Source organism: Rhinatrema bivittatum, chromosome 1 (genome assembly GCF_901001135.1).
Source record: "Rhinatrema bivittatum chromosome 1, aRhiBiv1.1, whole genome shotgun sequence".
Classification (NCBI taxonomy): domain Eukaryota; kingdom Metazoa; phylum Chordata; class Amphibia; order Gymnophiona; family Rhinatrematidae; genus Rhinatrema; species Rhinatrema bivittatum.
Genome location: NC_042615.1, coordinates 536,098,685 through 536,119,511, shown reverse-complemented (window position 1 = coordinate 536,119,511; position 20,827 = coordinate 536,098,685). Strand labels below are relative to the sequence as shown.

The 20,827-nt window shown below is 43.0% G+C and overlaps 1 protein-coding gene across 5 annotated transcripts in view; it reads right to left on the bottom strand.

The window, feature by feature from the left end:
- Positions 1–1,866: 1,866 nt before the first annotated feature.
- The window catches only part of PALM2-AKAP2 (PALM2-AKAP2 fusion), a 583,545-nt gene continuing 564,584 nt past the window's right edge, over positions 1,867–20,827 (bottom strand). For all 5 annotated transcript variants that reach the window (XM_029614157.1, XM_029614167.1, XM_029614175.1 and 2 more), the window contains one exon: positions 1,867–7,677. In XM_029614157.1, the coding sequence (XP_029470017.1) occupies positions 7,585–7,677 (93 nt within the window). In that variant the 3' untranslated portion in view covers positions 1,867–7,584. The remainder of the gene's footprint in view (positions 7,678–20,827) is intronic.

The following is a 20,827-nucleotide window of genomic DNA, read 5'->3' as shown; positions in this document are numbered from 1 at the left end:
CTTGGTGGGGGTACCCATGTACTTAGCTAAGTAGAATCTGTCCCACTGCTGGCTGGTGTTCTTCAGCATCTGTTCAAACTGTATTGATGGTGCTGGCACAGATTTTGCAGAGCGCTGGCCAGCGGTGGGAAGATTTCTGAACATTCCTTGTACTGATCAGAATGGGAGGGGGATGGGAGAAAAAGACAAAAACACAAGGACAGGGCACTGTTTTGTTAGTACTGCTGTTTGACCCTTTGTCCTCTGCCAACCTCCAAATCCGGCACTTCTGCTACTCCTCTTGCAGTGTCGCTCAAAGAAACAGCAGCAAATTATAGAAACTCAACACAGGTTTCAGTTTTAATGAGAAAATAATTACATACTTGCACTGTAGCCTCACAGTCACTATAAAACATAAGCAAGATAATAATATGGAAATGGTTAACATATACAGAAAGCCAGATTACAGTATAACGGATGTCACACAGCATTGTAACATAGCCACCTTCCAACCGGCTCTCACGCCTATCACTAGTCCTTTTGGAGAAGCTAATTAGGAAGGGAATTGGCAACTTGCTGAAATACAAAGGATAAATAATTCCACATTGCAACCAAAAAAGAAGTACATTCACAAGCAGCAGCTTAGATAATAGTATTGTTTTGCATACACACCCCTAAAAACCAGTGCTGCTGCAAGCAGAATTGGAGGTACATGTTTCTGGTGGTATTTCCTCTGCAGCAGGGCATTTCTTTCTTGTGCTTTGTATATAGGGCTCTAAGCTGGCCACTAGACTGCAGCCAGTGCAGTACTTTGCCCTTTCAGGACTCATGTGGCTTGCTATAAGGCACACCATCGGAAGCTCTGAAACAGAAAATGCTGGTGCGCGGATACCGTATGCGCCTCCTTTTACTCTCCCCTCAAATGAACTTGACATGCAGGCCATTGGAGCTGCTAACATATTTCAGTGAATTAATTTCAAATGCAGGATTTTTTTCCCCCCCCCCCCCTCTATTTTAAAGGTGATTGAATTATGAATGCTTATGAAAGCTGCACAAATGTCTGCATCCAGGGTTGAAGTGTTAATGATTGGCACCACGCCTCACCAATGTCAAGCTTTGCTAACTCAACCCCTTGTGTCCCATACATACGCGCACACTTTTCTGCGCCTTTGAGAGAAAGTACAGCACAGAATGTAAGCAAGCTAAGAGCAAGGCTTGTGTGGCCATGGTGGGCTCAGCTTCCAGGTGCTGGAGGTTGACTGGAAAAAGTAGCTTAAGAAGATTTGTCTGGGTCTGGACTGAAGTACAAGAGAAGGAATATCTCTGGGTAAGCAGTATTGACCTCGCTGAACTGTACAGCCGGCGTGTTGGCAGTGACTTGAAAATAGGTTTGCCAGCAGGAGTCGGCTGCAGTTATCAACAGGTTGGCAGTGAATCACAGAGTGGTTGAATGTTAAAACGCAGAGCTGGCAATGCCTTGCCAGCTAATTAGATCAAACTGTAATTATAAGTCTGTCATGAGTACAATTCTCTAATTAAACCCACACCAAAGCAAAACCCTACAACAAACAAAGGGTATAGTTCACAAATCACTATTTTAAGTGCAACACTAATAAGCCACTAAATTACTACAGTGGTTTCATAGATGTGTTTAAATGCGCTAGATTTTTCTTAGTGCAAATACACTGCATAATCACATACCAAAGTTCAGCTTTCATTAATTTATGACAAGAAAACACAACTGAAGTCCCACAAATATTTTAAAAAATCCCCCAAAACCAAGCACAACCAGGTGCACAAACCCAACACCAGCTGCGTTTCCACATTCCTGTGCCTGCTTCAGGAGATCCGTGCTTCTGACGCCACAAAAAGGCCACATACCCGTAGCCAACTTTATGAACAAAGGGGTTGTGCCACTAACCCTTAGAAAGTACCTGCCAAACAGACTCGAAGATATGTGAGAAGCACACATCCTTAATACATGCAGATGAAAAAGACAGAGCATTTTGTGATTAGGCGAATAGAAATAAGTAAAAAATAAATCACAGCTCCCTTTGCAGTAAGAGAACTGAAGTTCCTCTGGTGGTCAAATGTATAAAGATTATAGTTTTAAAGAACTCGGGTTTATTGCAATCGATCAGGTTCAAGCAGTGTAGCATGGTGAACAGTGTGATTGCACTTTTTTTTTTTTTTTTTACAGTGCTTTTAAAACAATGGATTTTCAGCTGTACACTTTAGACAAATTTAGACAAAAACCGGACTGTGCTCCTTTCCGGGGCTGCTTTTTAACTGCTGGAGTAATGTCTTTGGATCACCTCTTTCAAGCAGTCCCAGGGGCAGGAAACGTCTACGCTCCTTTTTTTGTGAATAAGCCTAGTACTGTCATCAGGATGGCTGAGAGTAGTGCATGATGTCTAATCGTTTTCTTCCCTTCAATGAATTTGAATTGGCCAGTGGTAAATCATCTGTGGTTCCCCGTGCATGAGACTACCCTTGTGGCTCTGGATTAGGGACAAGTGGTCAGGTTGTGGTTCTCACATATTATCCAGGTCTGTTTCCCCAGGTATTGTTTAAGGTTATGTGGTGAGAGACCTTTGTCAGGATAAAGTTTGTTTGTATGTATGAAGCTTTTTTTTGTGGAGCAAAACATTGCTTGTTTTTTTTTTTTCAATGTCAGTCTATGTGGGACTTCAGATGTACATTTTAAAAACATGTTTCAAATGAATTAGAAGTGGACTCTGGTATAGCACAATGTATTACACCAAGCAGCATACTGCACTTCTAAACACAGACACCACTGCTGATTACTGTAATGATTTACAACTCCTGTCAATGCTGCGTTTCCAACAGTGATTTGTATACCTACTTTTTTATTGTATAGTATGAGTACAACTGTGAAATTCGATCTTGTGCTCTGGAATACTACTAATAAAAAAAAACCTCCTACCTTCCAGATTGGCTTCACAGTTATCACAAACATAACATTTTAATTCTGTCATTCAAAAAACAACCCCAAAACACAAAATCTTTCAGTGTGGCAGAGACTACCATGCTTAGGGTCAGTAATCTGCATGTGATACCAAACAAGCTGACAACTAAGTGATCTTAGTTACTGTGAACTATGTTCACTTATGCATTGACTGTAAAGGTCAACAACCACTGTACTGTTCACACTGATAAAATTCCTTGTCCAGTAAAAGCTGTGAGCATGTTCTTAACAGGTCTACACTGTGGTGCCTTGTTGGGACTGCAGGTCAAGAGTTTTGCTGCACTAAAAAATGATCCCGGGGCCAGTTTTCAAGAATGTATGTGAGAGAGAGAGAGAGAGTGTGTGTGAGAGAGAGAGCGTGAATTTTCAATAACCCTGCTAAAATCACCCTGATCTCTGGCATCTCCCACCAGCAGGTGGCTCACCCTGGTACAACGCCTCTTCCCCACCTCATCTAACGGCTGCAGATTTTCTTGTCCAAAGAATGAACGAGGCAGGTGAACTGCCGAAGGGTGCCAAACCAGAAACCCTGTGGAACCAAGGGCAGAGCAGATGAAGTCAAGCAAAAGTTACACAGAAAAAGGCAGAGGAAATGAGGAACAGGATCCCAAAGGACTTTCAGTGCAAAAAGAAGAGAGAAAAAAATGCACAGGTACCTAGCACCACCTCCCCCTGCTGTGTCTGATCTCTCCACTTTGTGAATAGATCGGCACTGTTAAACAGTTATCTTACAGGGGGCATCTTTCCAAGTAATCAGTACAAGACAAAGTCCTAGGTCTTCCTGGACATGACCTTTAGCTCTGTTCTGTTACAGCCTCCAGCTTAGAATCTCTGGAGGTTCTGATACCGCTCATTGGACCAACAAAAATAGATGGAGCGATGTGTCAGCACTGCATTCGTTGAGAAGCGCTATAAAAGTGATAAGCAGTAGCAAGAGTAGGTCCTGAAGGAGAGAAGATGATGCATTGCACTATCTATGTTTGTTGGTCTAATGACAGCTATCGCAGCATGCAGAAACTCCAGTTTTCTCAGGAACCAATGCAGCTTCCAGACTTTTGCACCACAGGTTTTCACTTTCCACAGGTAATCTCTAAATGTAGAGTAGAGCAGTGGTTTTAAAATTCTGCAGAACCCTGATCCTTTCTCCCCCCCCCCCCCCTTCTCCTCCCACTGTATGTATGTACATATGTGAGTGATATATATTTCTATAAGCACACACATATACACACGCACTCAAAAAGCTGCTGCACGAGGAGATCCTTCCTAACGATCCTCCCACACTTTCTCTTGTCCTCACCTTCAGTTCATCCGTTCCCATGCATACTCTTCCTCCTCAGCTTGCCGTCCCCTCCACCCAGACACTCTCTCCCCACCAGCCAGTCTCCAGCAAGTCTTCACAGCTAGTCAGTTTCCCACATTCAACTACCACTCCTAGTCTCCCACTCCCCCGTCACCGCCAGTCGGTCGATCTGCCACTCGTGCTGCCCCTGCCCAGTTCCAACACTCGCGAGTGCTGCCCCTGTCCCAGAACGGCTTGTTCCATTCTGGCACTGTGTGGTGCCCGAGCACCAGCGCTGTTCTTGTGATACTGAGCAGCCAGCGCAGGAGTTCAGGCACCACCATGCAGTGACAGAAGGCTACCGCTGTTCTGGGGGTGGCGGCAGCGGCTGCAAGTATTAGAACAAGGTGAGTAGAGTCAGGGGAATTCCTCCACGACCTGAAAATTGTGAAAAACCCTCTAGGGAGGCTCCTGAAACCCTATGGTCCCCATGCAATCCTGGACTGAAAACACTGATCTCTAGAGCAGAGATGGTACCGGGCAGATGTGACCGATTCTGGGGCCTAGAACAGAAATGCGTTCCCCAATGATAACGCTGTTGCCCTCTGTTCAACATTTAGGGCCTGATGTTCCCAGGATTTTTCACACAGACACAAAGGGCCTGATTCATGAAGGCTTCCCCTCCATCTTTGTCTACAAGAAAGAAACCATATTAAATAAGGCCCACAATGGGAAAAGCCCTTTAGTATATTAGGCCCTTATTTATCAGCCTTGAACTGAGAATTAAACATCGCCGGGTGTCCTGCAGCTATGATTATTAGGCTTTTGTGAACAGGTTCACAAAAAAAAAAAAATCACATTTACAATTTTAGTTTTTTGGTACTAGAATTTCATAAACATTTTTAAAGAAAATTGCAAAATTCAGTGAAAATGATTTTCTTTTGCCTTTTTTGCAGTTTCTTTCAAACTAAAAGGCAAAATACAAGTTTCATCAGTTTTCATGTATAAACATCACCACTACTATTTATGGTGAATGTGTGAGTTATATTTTTCTGAATTTTCTGTAAAAATGAAAAAAAATTCACTGATCAAATGTCTGTTTATTATTCAGTGGCTAATGCTAATTTTACTGAGACCGATACTTAGCACTGCTTAGCCAGATAAATAGGGACTTTACTGCCTAAGTGGCAGTTGCTGACCATCTGGCTATGTTCTGCAGATGCCACTTATCTGGCTTAAGTATTTATTCGGCTAGGTGGATTGGGGTGGAACTATTTATCTGGTTAACTTAACCAGATCAGTGCCGCTATTAGGACTTATCCAGTTAAGTTAACCAAATAAGCTGGACCTGATCAGTAGCAAATCTAAAATTAGCTGGATATATTTAGCTGCATAGCCATGCCACTGAATATGCCTTTTAAATTAGCCAGATAAGTTATATCTGGCTAATTTGAATAGCTGGATATCTTTGAATATTGGGCCTTACTAATTTTTGTCCTTTTTTTTTTCTTCAAATTCCCAGCATTGACAAAAGCATCTCTATGGTAGCTGCAAAAATTTTATATGAAAAGTGATACACTGAATTGGATAAATAAAGTCTGAAGGAACACAGTAACAAATAAAAGAAGGAATTTTTTTTTTAAAGGACCCGGCCATCTTTCTTCATAGAGAGGTCCATGTTGAAAGCCATTTAGACGGATAACTTACAGGTTATCGTATCTCTCATCCGACAAGTTATCCAAGCTAACTGTAGTCGGATAACTTGTCCACTAACCAATTTGCTGAATACTGGTCTCACAGTTATGATCGTATTGTTTCTAATGAAAGAGTAAAACTGGCAGCCTCTATGGCGTGTATCTGTATACATACACATGTATGTACACATTCACACACACATATATATACAAAGCACAAGACTGTTTACCACAGTTCATTTCTAAGTGTCAAATTACAAAATTTCTCAATACTTTGCGATTGTGGTGCATGCAAATACTGTGTCAAGTGAAATGCAATGTTCCAAATACTACATCAACTTGGTGCCTTTTATAATCCCTTTTCAGAAAAAAAAAAAAAAAAAAAAAGACATTTGCATTATCTCCCGGGGGGTTAACAAGCAGCCTGGGAGAATATTTCTGTTCCTCTCCCCTCACATCCCTGGGCCATATTAGTGTTTCTGCCTTCCACACAAACACCTTCCGCCCCCCTCTCTCCTCTCCCCCGATCATTTTTTGCACTTGTGACCGTTTCGAAACCCACACTATTAAGTGAAGGACCTGTATTTCTTGCTGCTTTTCACAGAATTGCCAGGTCCTTTTCAAAAGAGAGAATAAAGTTAGACCTGTTTTCTTCTTTGTTTCGTAGGTCTTCCTATGGCGTAATCTCCTTTTTAAAAATTATTGCCTTGGTTATAAACGAGTTTCTTTTTTACTTGTTCATTCAGCATTTCAGATCTGAATTGTCCAATGCTTGGCGATGTTGCTCACGTGTTAGCCCTTCTGTCCCTCTCACCTGGAGCACAGTTTTTGCCCGGGAAATAGAGATTTCACGATTAGATAGCCGGCTGTGTAAATCTGTTCTGAAGACCAGCTAGTGTTACAGATTATACAGTTCCTACGCCTCACGCAATCTGCTTCACTTGGCTCCTCCCCTGTTCTCTATGACAAACCAAAAGGAATAATTTTATCAAGTCAGCTGACTGAAAAACACAGATTGTACAAATGCAATAATAGCATCCTTTTTTTTGGATAAATTTAAGAGATGGGAAACAACCATCAAACAAACAATAAAAAGAAGAATAGCCATAAATTATGCAATCTAGGATAACAGAAAGCTTGATGCCACCTTTGCTAGCATGATAAATGGGATGAAGCCGAAAGCCAATCCGAATGAATACTTCTTTTGACATGCTAGTGGTGCTCTCGTACTGGACTGTAGGATAATGTGAGGGCATTAGTGCATGTGCTGCAATATCAATGTTTCAAAAAGCAAGGCTCATATTTTGTTAAAAGGAAGCAAATGAGCCTTCTTTGCCCATCTTGGAGCCTGCAAGTCCTTGAACACTCCTGCAGGCCGGCCCTCTTGCATAGAAATTTGCTGTTGTAGAAATGCCGATGACCTCTTGTAGGCCCAGATCTAGCATCCTCTTGAAATTCTCAAGAATCTGTTCTGGAGGTTTTATTTTTATTAATGATGTCTGCTTGTGAATGCATAATTCAGTGTATACCATGGGTCTACATGGATCGTCGAGTTTCGCTTCCTATTTAATAAATATTTGATTAAAATGCTTTTTTTTGGTTTTTTGCGTTCACAGTTCTGAATGCCTGTGAGATTCTTCCAACTATTCGTCCTCTTCCCGGTTGGCATAGATTCCAGCCTCCCAGCGCAGAGCCAGTGCACTCTTCCTGCGGTTCACCCGAGTAGCCTCAAGAACCTGAAACAGAAAAATAAGATTTGCTTTAGGTCCTCTCCACTGATGTTTCTATGGAATATGCTCAAAACTGCAGCCAACCCGATAAATTACCAGCAGAACGCAGAGGATATGAGAAGCCAGGCTTCCATTTGGATGGGCCATACTTGTCATTTCAACACAGGCAGCAGTCAAAGAGATGATGGTAGGATTGCCAGCTGGCTCCAGGGACTTGTAGTTCTGATTTCCCTATTGCATTCCTTAAGAAAAACAAAACTACAAATTTATGAAGGCTGTGGAGTAAAAGCAGAACTGGATTAGCCTGTTCTGAAAATCTGGAGCCAGTTGGTGACCCTATATCACAAATAACCAAACCCATAAAGGGTTCATAACATGTTCTATATTTATATCAAATTATATTATTTTTTTATCATTTTATAAAAACCAATATTAAAATCACAACACAAGTACCAAATTGTACATAAATTTTATATAACGTACATCCCTACCACATATCTCGCATTAGATATATGTGCCTACACTCTAAATTACCATTTTAATTTACAGTTTTTCAATTAGCAGCACCACATTAGATCACACTTATACTGATTGTTAATACAAACAAAAACCACACTTTGAAATGTCCGTAAGCCAATGCCAAAAGTCTAAGAAGTAAGATGGGAGAGTTAGAGTGTACAGCAGTGATGATGACATAGACTTAATTGGCATCACAGAGACTTGGTGGAAGGAGGATAACCAATGGGACAGTGCTATATCAGGGTACAAGTTATATTGCAATGATAGGGAGAAACAATTGTGCTTTATCTCCAGGAGGGCAAAGAGTCCAACAGGATAAGGATCATACAAGAGACTAAATGCACAGTAGAATCTTTATGGGTAGAAATCCCAGGTGTGCTGGGTAAGAGTGTAGCAAAAGGGGTATGTTACCGTCCAGCTTGCCAAAATCATGAGATGGACGATGAAATGCTAAGAGAAATCAGGGAAGATAACCAATTTGGCAGTGCAGTAATAATGGGAGATTTCAATTTCCCCAATATTTACTGGGTAAATGCAACATCAGGACATGCTAGAAATGTAAAGATCCTGGATGGAATAAATGACTGCTTCATGGAGCAATTGGTTCAGGAACCAATGAGAGAGAGAGCTATTTTAGATTTAATTCTTAGTGGAACGCAGGATTTGGTGAGAGAGGTAACAGTGGTGGGGCCACTTGACAATAGTGATCGTAACATGATCAAATTTAAACTAATGACTGGAAGGGGGACAATATGTAAATCTACAGCTCTAACACTAAATTTTCAAAAGGGAAACTTTGATAAAATGAGGAAAATACTTAGAAAAAAACGAAAAGGTGCAGCTGCAAAGGTTAAAAGTGTACAACAGGCGTGGACATTGTTTAAAAATACAATCCTAGACGCGCAGTCCAGATGTATTCCACGCATTAAGAAAGGTGGAAGGAAGGCAAAACGATTACCGGCATGGTTAAAAGGTGAGGTGAAAGAGGCTATTTTAGCTAAAAAAAACTTCCTTCAAAAACTGGAAGAAGGATCCATCTGAAGGAAATAGGAAAAGGCATAAGTATTGTCAAGATAAATTTAAAACATTGATAAGGCAGGCTAAGAGAAAATTTGAAACAAAGTTGGCTGTAGAGGCAAAAACTCATTATAAAACCTTTAAAATATATCTGAAGCAGGAAACCTGCGAATGAGTTAGTTGGACCATTAGATGATTGAGGGGTTAAAGGGGCACTAAATGGATTCTTTGTTTCTGTGTTTACTAATGAGGATGTTGGGGAGATACCGGTTCCGGAGATGGTTTTCAAGGGTGATGATTTAGATAAACTGAACCAAATCATGGTGAATTTGGAAGATGTAGTAAGCCAGACTGACAAACTAAACATGGCAAATCTCCTGGAACGGTAGATACAGTGTACTTGGATTTCTGGAAGGCATTTGACAAAGTCCCTCATGAGAGGCTTCTAAGAAAACTAAAAAGTCATGGGATAGGAAGCGATAACCTTTTGTGGATTACAAACTGTTTAAAAGACAGGAAAATCATGAGAGGTTTAGAACGGGTAGGATTAAATGGTCAATTTTTCCAGTGGAAAAGGGTAAACAGTGGAGTGCCTCAGGGATCTGTACTTGGACCGGTGCTTTTCAATATATATATATATATAAATGATCTGGAAAGGAATACGATGAGTGAGGTGATGAAATTTGCAGATGATACAAATTTATTCAGAGTAGTTAAATCCCACGTGGATTGTGAAACTGCAAGAAAACCTTGAGAGACTGGAAGATTGGGCATCCAAATGGCAGATGAAAGTTAATGTGGATAAGTGCAAGGTGTTGCATATAGGGAAAAATAACCCTTGCTGTAGTTACACGATGTTAGGTTCCATATTAGGAGCTACTACCCAAGAAAGAGATCTAGGCATTATAGTGGATAATACATTGAAATCATCGGCTCAGTGTGCTGCAGCAGTCAAAAAAGCAAACAGAATGTTAGGAATTATTAGGAAGGGAATGGTTAACAAAACGGAAAATGTCATAATGCCTCTGTATCGCTCCATGGTGAGACCACACCTTGAATACTGTGTACAATTCTGGTCACCGCATCTCAAAAAAGATATAATTGCGCTGGAGAAGATATAGAGAAGGGCAACCAAAATGATAAAGGGGATGGAACAGCTCCCCTATGAGGAAAGGTTAAAGAGATTAGGGCTGTTCAGCTTGGAGAAGAGACGGCTGAGGGGGGATATGACAGAGCTCTTTAAAATCATGAGAGGTTTAGAACAGGTAAATGTGAATCAGTTATTTACTCTTTCGGATAATAGATGGATTAGGGGGCACTCCATGAAGTAAGCAAATGGCACATTTAAAACTAATCGGAGAAAATTGTTTTTCACTCAACGCATAATTAAGCTCTGGAATTTGTTGGCAGAGGACGTGTTATTAGTGCAGTTAGTGTAGCTGGGTTCAAAAAAGATTTGGATAAGTTCATGGACGCGAAGTCCATTAACTGCTATTACTCAGGTTGTCTTAGAGAATAGCCACTGCTATTACTGGCATCAGTAGCATGGGATCTTCTTGGTGTTTGGGTATTTGCCAGGTACTTGTAGCCTGGATTGGTCACAGGATGCTGGGCCCCTTAGTCTGACCCAGTATGGCAACTTCTTATGTTCTTATGATTAAATTCATTATAATATAATATTGTTTTTTATACAAAAAAAAATGTAAATTGATATAAATATAGATAATGTTATGATCCCTTTATGGTTTGGTTATTAATTATTTGGATTTAAGGAGTCTTTTTCCATTTACTGTCAGTAGCACTATTTTGACCCTATATTGAAGCCGTGACAAGAAAAATAGTAAACCTTTGTTATGAGCTTACTGGAGATCTACAGCTGTGCCTGTGCAGAGGAGATGGTGAATCTTTTTTTTTTTTTTTTTTTTTTAATTATTTTCAAGAAAACATTTAAACTCTTGAAGAAAGGAGACTATGTAGAGAGCTACTTGCTTGCTGAATTTTCAAAGGGAAACTCCACGAGGAGCTTCCCTTTTGATCATGAGTTTGCAGTCCTATGCATACAAATTCCCTGCGGGACTGCAAGCCCTGTAAGCAGCATCAAAATCATCCTCCGAGGCACATTTATGGAGAATACCAAAAAGGTATATAAGATCCCAAAGGAGGAAAGAGGGGCAAGAAAGGAGGGAGACTGGGTGCTCATGTGCCTACTAGGTGTCATGCCTTGAAGGTATATAAAGCCCAGCACGAGAGCACTGGGGCAGCTGATGGAGAGGGAGACCTTGATGTCACTGCCCATCTGAGGGCACATGACATGACTAGAAACAAAAAGTAGAGTAGTGCAAGAGACGTTCCTAGAATTAGGAAGCTGGCATAATTGGTGACCTTTTCTAAGGTGCTCCCTGACAGTGGCTAGGGGAGGACAGAATACTCTGCACCAGGAGCTTCAGCACATGGTTGAAAGACTGGTGCAAGAAAAAGGCATTTAGCATCAATGGAGATTTGTGTGTGTGTGTGTTTGGGGGGATGGAACGGGGAAGCAAGGCCACACAGAAGTGATGGCCTGCTTCAGTCTAAGAGGTATCAATACAAAAGAATACAGAATCCGACGGCGTCTCAATGTGGCTTTCCACGATGTAATTCTGAAGTCAATCGCTTGGCCGGGTGTAATCTGTCGGCAGCCTACAGATTACTCCCGGCCAAGCGATTGACTTCAGAATTACATCGTGGAAAGCCACATTGAGACGCCATCGTGTAGCTACATAAACAGTAATTTCTGTATGACAATGTAGAGTATCTACGGACAACGATTGAGCCGGCAATAGTGGTATCCGACCCCCTGAAGAAGGAGGCTGTCTCCGAAACACTTAGTGTCGGAACAACGTCAGACCTAACCATTCTGCCAACACCATCTCAAGGCTTTTCGACGGATACAAGCTGCAAGATAAGTACACCCTTCGGGTATAGCTTCAGGAATTGGGGCAACCCGTTTTGAAGTACTTACAGACTTTAAGTGCATACGGACAGCTTCTGACAGGGAAGCGCCTTTCAAAAAATAGCCCATAGAGACCAATGATTAAAAGAAAACCTCGTGCCATTAAAAGCTTACATTAGCTTAGCCTCCGGGCAATCATATATGAGGTCTCACTGGGCTTCTTCACCCACTTTCCATGTATTTCAGGATTTGTATTTTGTGTTTTCAGTCTAAGAGGTGGCAGAGCTCCTCACTGACGAGCTAAAACTAACTGACAAATAGTTTAATCCAGCTGGGGGAGGTGGTGGATGAAAGCAGGAAAGATTAGCGATTTCCCTCTCTCTCTCTCTGCCCCCACCAAAGTGGCTGAAAGTCATTCCTTCTTTGAGTGGCTAAAAGCAGGCACAGGCTTCCACAGCCAGGTTAAAGAAAAGCACTCCCAGGAGCAGGCCGGTTAGTCTGGGGGAGCAAAGGGAAGCACCCGCTCAGTTTTAAAGTGCAGCACATGATTTTACCTCTGCTCGGCTGCCCACATGCACAGGACGTTCAGTGCCACATCGCCTTCTGTATGCACTTTTATTGTGCAGGAGCTAATTTTCTAAGGGGAACTACCCCGCAAACTCTGTGCATACAAAAGTCCATGTGCACTTCACAACTAAGCCGCCTTTACAAAGCGTCTCCTTTGATGCAGCAGCCGCCTCATAAAAAAATGGACAGACAGAAAGGGGAGCAACACCAGCAAAAACTCACATTCTCTTTCAAGCACCTGCTCGAAAAAAAAAGTCTTGGGTTTTAAATGGACTCCACAAGAAAAATGACACATGCAGTGTTACTGACTACTTACAATCACTGCAACAATCTAGCTTCAGTCACCCCGACTCCCATACTGGGACCAGAAAAGCCCTCATTTGCTTTCATTTATTTATTTTTAAACATGAAACTAAGTAAAGGTTCTGAGTCATAATCAAGAAGCACAGCCATGACCACAAGACTTAAAAGTCGGGGGCTGATTCCTGCTACTTGAGGCGAGGTCTTGCCATCAGTGTTCCCCACTTCCCACCCTCAGCCGGCTCCTGTGGCTGCCCCCAGGTTCGGGCAGGCTAGGTCACTACTGGCCAGCCCAGGGAGCATGCATGAATGTCTGGGGGTGGGGAGTAGACAGAAGGGGTCCAGATGGTGCACAGCTTGCCACGAGTCCCTTCATATTCACATGCCATACTGGCTGGGCACCCGTCTTGTCCACCTACAGTCAATGGCTCCTGACTAGAGGGTTCCCATCCTCACCAGTTTACTCTGAATAACCAGAGTGTCTCATATAATATGTGTTTGTAAGGCCCCTTTTTGGTGTAGCGCACTAATTGGGTTATGGGGGTGTCTCGTGACCTATCTGGGTCCAGGGGAAAAGCAAGCTGAGCCCTACTAACCCAACCAAAGTGGTGAACAAAAGTGCTACAGTCCAATTTGGGGAGTCTCCCGAACACACTATAAAACTCTACACCTTGTTTTTAATTGATTTTAGATTAGGATTAAAGAAAGATGGATTAAAGTAAGGAGTAGAATTAGGATTAAGGAAAGAAGTAGCCCAGTGGTTAGAGTAGCAGGCTGCAAATGAAGACAACCAAGGTTCATTAGTATTGGGGCAGTCGCACGGTTGAAGGGCCAAGATGCAGGATTTTCAGACATGGGATTTTTTTGGGGAGGTCGTAGTGGTTTCTTCCTGCTTTTTTTGGGGGGGGGGGGGGAGATTCCACATTAATCAGAACCAGTCTTGACAGGGCTACGGCTCTATAAGCCTTCATCTGCAACATTTTGGGAGGTTTCCTATTTCATAACTCCCCTCCCCCCCTCATCTAACCCAGCCATCTCAGTGACAAATTTTCAGCCTGGGGCCCACTCTGAGCCTGGATACCAGCGTGATACCAGGAGCTTCTCTCCACTTCCCGACGGAGTTGTGAGTGCTGCCTCCGCAGTGTTCCCCAGCCTCGGCTAGCCCAAGGAGCAGAAGCCAGGCCCAGGAATGAAATCCAGGTGGTTCCAGCACAATCACTAGAGCCAATTCTAGGCAGGGAATGTTTAGCTTATTCAGTCCTAGGGCTGGCTGAACCACATTCTGTGATTTATGGGGAAAATATGTCTCAAATATTTGACCAACTTCCACTACAGGACTTTATAGACTCATCTATCCACAGTCATAGAAACCCACAGGAAGAATCTCAACAAAGCGAGCTGGATGTGCCACTTGGTCTTTATCTGCTGTCATTTCCTGTGTGACTATGACTTTCCTGAAACTAAATCACTGCTCGGCTCGGCCCGGGTGGCCCAATGGGTTATCGTGGACAAGCAGAAGTGAGCACTCGCTGGGAAACCAGAAGGTGAGGATTCATCAAGAATACAGCTGGTTAGGATATATACTACCTAATGAACAAGCAAGGTTTCAATACTTAAAGCCAGTCTCCCTCTCTGGCTCCCTCACTTAACATAAAAGAAAAGGGAAGGAGAAGGCAGAGAACATTTTAGCAGGGGCAACGGGAAGGAAAGAAGGATCGAGGGAAAGAAGATTTGGGATTTTCTTTTTTCTCAGTTTAGATTTTATTTAAGCTTCCCAGCGCTGTCTCAGTTCCTGCTGGCCCCAGTTGTTTGCATTCAGCTGGTGGGAACATGCATCAAAGTTGGCCAGTCTCTCTCATAGGGTCATTTGTAATGAAATAACAGAACAGCAGCCCTGACATGCAGAGAGAACATAGGGAAGGGGAACATGCATTCGAGAGGCCTCAGCATGCAAACAGATGCCAGAGATAAACAGAGCGAGAATACCTCAGAAGTGATTCTGTGAGACAGTAACTTACAGGCCTGCTGGTGAGGAAAGGAAAGGAAAAGGATCAGCATTAGTACAGTGCACAGAAGAGCTGAGAACAGCTGCAGGTGACACAGCAGGACCCTCTGAGTGAGAAAGCAAAACATTTGAATTATGCTGCTAGCTGGTTCAGTCACCTAGTTGTAGGTTGTAAGGAACTGGTGAGCTGGTCCTGCTTTTGCACCTTCAGCATCAAATGTTTGCACATAGAACACCCCCCCCCCCCCGAATGCTCTGGAACTAAAGATGGAAAAAACCCAGATGGTCTCAGGTGCTCCCTCACGTTGATTGTGAAATACATACACCTCTAATACATCTGAGAGAAGACCATTTAGCAGTACTGCTCGATCATCGGGCCAGATACTGGGCAGGTTGCAGTACATTTCCATACCTTTCCCAGCTTCCTCGGTGGAGTCCAGAGGACACCCTAACTCACTTGGGTTTCCACCAGTTGGACAGAGGTGAACACCACAGCAATACCTCAGGTCGGTAGATATTTCTTTTTTTTAATTTCCTCTACATCTACTTTTCCTGATGCTAATCCTCCCCAATCTTATTTCCTGCTGCAAACCACTACTAACAAGTCTCCTGTCCCCCATTTTCTGCATTCATTACCTCACCTGCCATTCTATCTTCTGTTTTGTCCCCTGTTCTTGAGCTTCAAACCTTTCTTTCTCTCATCCAGCCATCGTCACTCTCCTTGAAAGCATCTCATCCTCGTTGGTGTCAACACACCTCTACCCTTCTCCATATTATCCTGCGTCTCCTCTGCAACAAAGGACATCAATCCCAATCCTGGCCCTCCAAAGCAACTTTCACCCCATCGATGCACATCAAACCATAACCCATCCAGTCTTATTTCCCTGCTTCTAGAAGATGCTGCAGCTGGATGTCCCAATCAACATCTGGCAGATTGAAATCCCCTAGCAGCAGCACCTCCCCTTTCACAGCAATCCTGTGAATATCCTCCATTAAATCCCCATCCATCTCCTCTGTATGTCATCCTCCTTGACTTATCTGTTGCTTCTGATACTGTTGATTACCACCTACTCCTTCATACTCTGTTCTCACTTGAATTTCGGGAGTCCATCCTATCTTGGTTCTCTTCTTACCTCTCTCATCACACTTCTACTGGTTCCTCCTCTACCACCATCCCACTATCAACTGGTGTGCCTCAGGGCTCTGTCCTGGCTCCTCTTCCCTTCGTTTTCAATATCATCTTCATGCTGATTCCCAGAAATTTCATCAGGAATCCAGTCCCAGATCTCTGTCAGCTTACCTGACGTTGCTGCCTGGATGTCCCACCACCACCACTCTGAACTCAACAGGGCCAAGAGAGAATTCCTTATCTTCCCCTCCACCCCATCGCCCACATTTACTTCCATTCCTCCTCCTCCTCTATTTCTCTGGGTAATACTGTCATCTTCCCATTCCCCTCACCCAATAAGCTTGGGTATTTTACACTCCTTTCTTTTCTTCTTTACGCCTATCCAAAACATTGCTAAAATGTGTCTTTTTTTTCATTATATTCTCACCCAAACCCATCCCTTCCTTTCTGAACACTCCCACTTAGATTATTGCAATCTGCGTCTCTCAGGTCTTCCCACTTAAGCATTTCTCGCCACTACAATCTATCCAAAATTCAGCTGCGTGACTTATGCTATACCCGGCTCCCTGTCAGTTTCCACATACAGTTCGGGGTCCTCTTTCTTACCTATAAAAGTCTTTACTCTGCAGCTGCTCACTACTCTCATCTCTCCCTACACCCCTCCTCATCAGAAAAGTCACTCTTATCTATGCCCTACTGCTCTACTGCCAGCTCTTGACCGTGTTTTCCATCTTGCTGCCCCATATGCTTGGAATAGTCTTGCTGAGATGGTGCTTCATGCTCCTTTTCTTGCCTTATTCAAATCTAGTCTAAAAACCTGCCTTTTAAGAACATAAGAACTTGCCATGCTGGGTCAGACTAAGGGTTCATCAAGCCCAGCATCCTGTTTGCAACAGAGGCCAAACCAGGCCACAAGAACCTGACAATTACTCAAACACTAAGAAGATCCCATGCTAATGATGCAATTAATAGCAGTGGCTATTCCCTAAGTAAACTTGATTAATAGCCGTTAATGGACTTCTCCTCCAAGAACTTAACCAAACCTTTTTTGAACCCAGCTACACTCACTGCACTAACCACATCCTCTGGCAACAAATTCCAGAGCTTAATTGTGCGTTGAGTGAAAAAGAATTTTCTCCGATTAGTTTTAAATGTGCCACATGCTAACTTCATGGAATGCCCCCTAGTCTTTCTATTATTCGAAAGTGTAAATAACCGAGTCACATCTACTCATTCAAGACCTCTCATGATCTTAAAGACCTCTATCATATCAGCCGTCTCTTCTCCAAGCTGAACAGCCCTAACCTGTTCAGCCTTTCCTCATAGGGGAGCTGTTCCATCCCCTTTATCATTTTGGTTGCCCTTCTCTGTACCTTCTCCATCGCAACTATAACTTTTTTGAGATGCGGCGACCAGAATTGTACACAGTATTCAAGGTGCGGTCTCACCATGGAGCGATATAGAGGCATTATGACATTTTCCGTTTTATTAACCATTCCCTTTCTAATAATTCCCAACATTCTGTTTGCTTTTTTGACTGCTGCAGCACACTGAGCCGATGATTTTAAACTATTATCCACTATGATGCCTAGATCTTTTTCCTGGGTGGTAGCTCCTAATATGGAACCTAACATCGTGTAACTACAACAAGGTTTATTTTTCTCTATGTGCAACACCTTGCACTTGTCCACATTAAATTTCATCTGCCATTTGGATGCCCAATCTTCCAGTCTTGCAAGGTCCTCCTGTAATGTATCACAATCCGCTTGTGATTTAACTACTCTGAATAATTTTGTATCATCCGCAAATCTGATAACCTCACTCGTCGTATTCCTTTCCAGATCATTTATATATATATTGAAAAGCACCAGTCCAAGTACAGATCCCTGAGGCACCCTTTTCCACTGAGAAAATTGACCACTTAATCCTACTCTTTGTCTTTTAACCAGTTTGTAATCCACGAAAGGACATTGCCTCCTATCCCATGACTTTTTAGTTTTCGAAGAAGCCTCTCATGAGGGACTTTGTCAAATGCCTTCTGAAAATCCAAGTACACTACATCTACCGGTTCACCTTTATCCACATGTTTATTAACCCCTTCAAAAAAATGAAGCAGATTTGTTAGGCAAGACTTCCCTTGGGTAAATCCATGTTGACTGTGTTCCATTAAACCATGTCTTTCTATATGCTCTACGATTTTGATCTTGAGAATAGTTTCCATGATTTTTCCCGGCACTGAAGTCAGGCTCACTGGTCTATAGTTACCCGGATCGCCCCTGGAGCCTTTTTTAAATATTGGGATTACATTGGCCACCCTCCAGTCTTCAGGTACAATGGATGATTTTAATGATAGGTTACAAATTTTAACTAATAGATCAGAAATTTCATTTTTGAGTTCCTTCAGTACCCTAGGATGCATACCATCCGATCCAGGTGATTTGTTACTCTTTAGTTTGTCAATCTGGCCTTTTAAATCTTAACCTTTCTTCCTCTCATCCAGCCAACTTCACTCTCCTTGAAAGCATTATCTTACTCACAGCCTTATTTTTTTTTTAATCATTTTCCTAATGTAATGTTTGGACAGCTGTGGGATGGCCCTGCATACATTCCGGACAACACTGACCCTCTCCGATGCACCTCTTCACAGCAGGAATGCTGCCATCTTGACTTCTCCTGGCCGTGCCACACCACTCCTTAGGGTGTGCACACGATAAGCCAGCCTTCATAGTTCCTGCGGTGGGAAACCTACAGCAGCACCGAGTGATGACATCAGCACAGGCTGGGGATTTGAATCCCAGCCATGATCCCAGACTCTGCCTCAGCAACAGGTTCACCTACTCCTGCAAATGTTCATTTTCTCCTTGCCTTGTCTTGCTGAGCGCACATTTTGGCCCCCATGAGGCCGCACATTTTAGATGCACTATTATTACTACTTATACTGTAAGGGGTAGTAATAGCATGTGGAAAACGCATGGTCAAACCCCCCCCCAAAAAAAACCTAATAGCGCTCATCACATGCAAATGCATGTTGATGAGCCTATTCGTTATTCCCCCAGAATACTGAAAGTAAATTGTGCCTATTATGTCTATATCCTCACATAATATCAGATATTCTAACCCACTAATCTATTTTTTCAGATTTTTGGTATTTGCATACAGACATTTTAAAGTACATTTTAATTGTACTTTCATTTTTCTTATATTCACAATCTGCTTATTAGCAGAAGATACAGAAAGTTTGGAGTCATTCATATTTGTGTGCACTTCAGCCTTTACCACAGTATCTCTACTAGGATATTTTAATTTCCCTGTTTTCCAAGTATCCTTGGAAGACACTTCTCTCTGAACTATATGCTTCTAAGCGACTATCGGCTTTCCCCCATTTTCTAGTTTAAATGTTACCACTAGCAGCTGGATTCCATCCCTGGCTTAGCCACACATTTTACTCTCAGAAATTAACTGACCCACTGACAGCCACCACTTCCGCTAATAAGGAGGTGCTATGGACGCGCTCGTGTCCCTAGTGCCTCCTTAGTAGCGTGCGGCCTCATTTGAATACAAAATTGCATGCCCAGGAGAGGTGCCTGGGTGCACGTCGGGAGAGTGGGCGCTCGACTCAAAGCGCTGACTCTCCCGCACCTCTTATTGCATTGGCCTGCTTGGTTTGGATCCTGATACTTTGAACAAATGGCAGGATTACTGGCCAGCCCTCCTTCCCTGGGCAGAATTCTGCACAACAATCATGTTGGAGATTCCATGGGGTCATCTTCATTCTAGATCTTGTATGGCAGACACCTTCAGGTGCCACTCCCTAACCGGTAACAGTACCATGTCCCGCTGCTAACAATGTGAGTCAAGATCTTAAGGAGTTGTGGCAAAAGACCCTTCAATTTCTCACCACAGTCACTAAAAAATCCAAGAAACAAGCTGAAAAAAATGACGTTGGCTGGCGCCTCATCTCAAACTGGAGGATTTGGTATGGCTCAACACTTGTAACTTATGACTAAAAAATCCTTCTACCAAATTCTCACCTTGGGCCATTCTACCAAATTGGGCCATTCTACCAAATTCTCACCTTGGGCCATTCCCCATCATGTGGCAGATTGGACCAGTAGCATATCAGTTAAAACTGCCACCAACCCTCAAGGTCCATAATGTTTTCCATATGTCACTTCTCAAGCCTCTACTTCTGTCTTGGCCTTATTGATCTTCTCCCAAACCTAAGGAAGTAATTTTGGAAGAGGACACGCAGTATGAATCTGAAGCCATCCTGAATTCCAGACGGACCTGAGGCAAGGTACAATATTTCATCTTATGGAAGGGGTTCGGCCCCGAAGAAGACTCTTGGGTATCAGCTGCTGATGTCTAAGCTCCCTGTCTCACTTAAGAGTTCCATCATCTCTTCTCAGAAAAGCCCAAACTCAGAACCTTGAGGAAGAGGCTTAGGAACGGGAGTACTGTAACATTTGGCCGGACATGGGATGGCCCCGGGACCAGCTGCACTCACTCCAGATGCCGACAATCCTCCCCATCACTGCCTCAAAGTCTTTTCAGCAGGAATGCCACTCTCTCATCCTCTTCCAGCTGCGCCATGCTGCTCCTTAGGATGCATACATGCACACAAAAGACTGGCCCTAATAGGTCCCACATCGGGAAAAACACAAATCCCAGCCACGCTCTCAGAGTC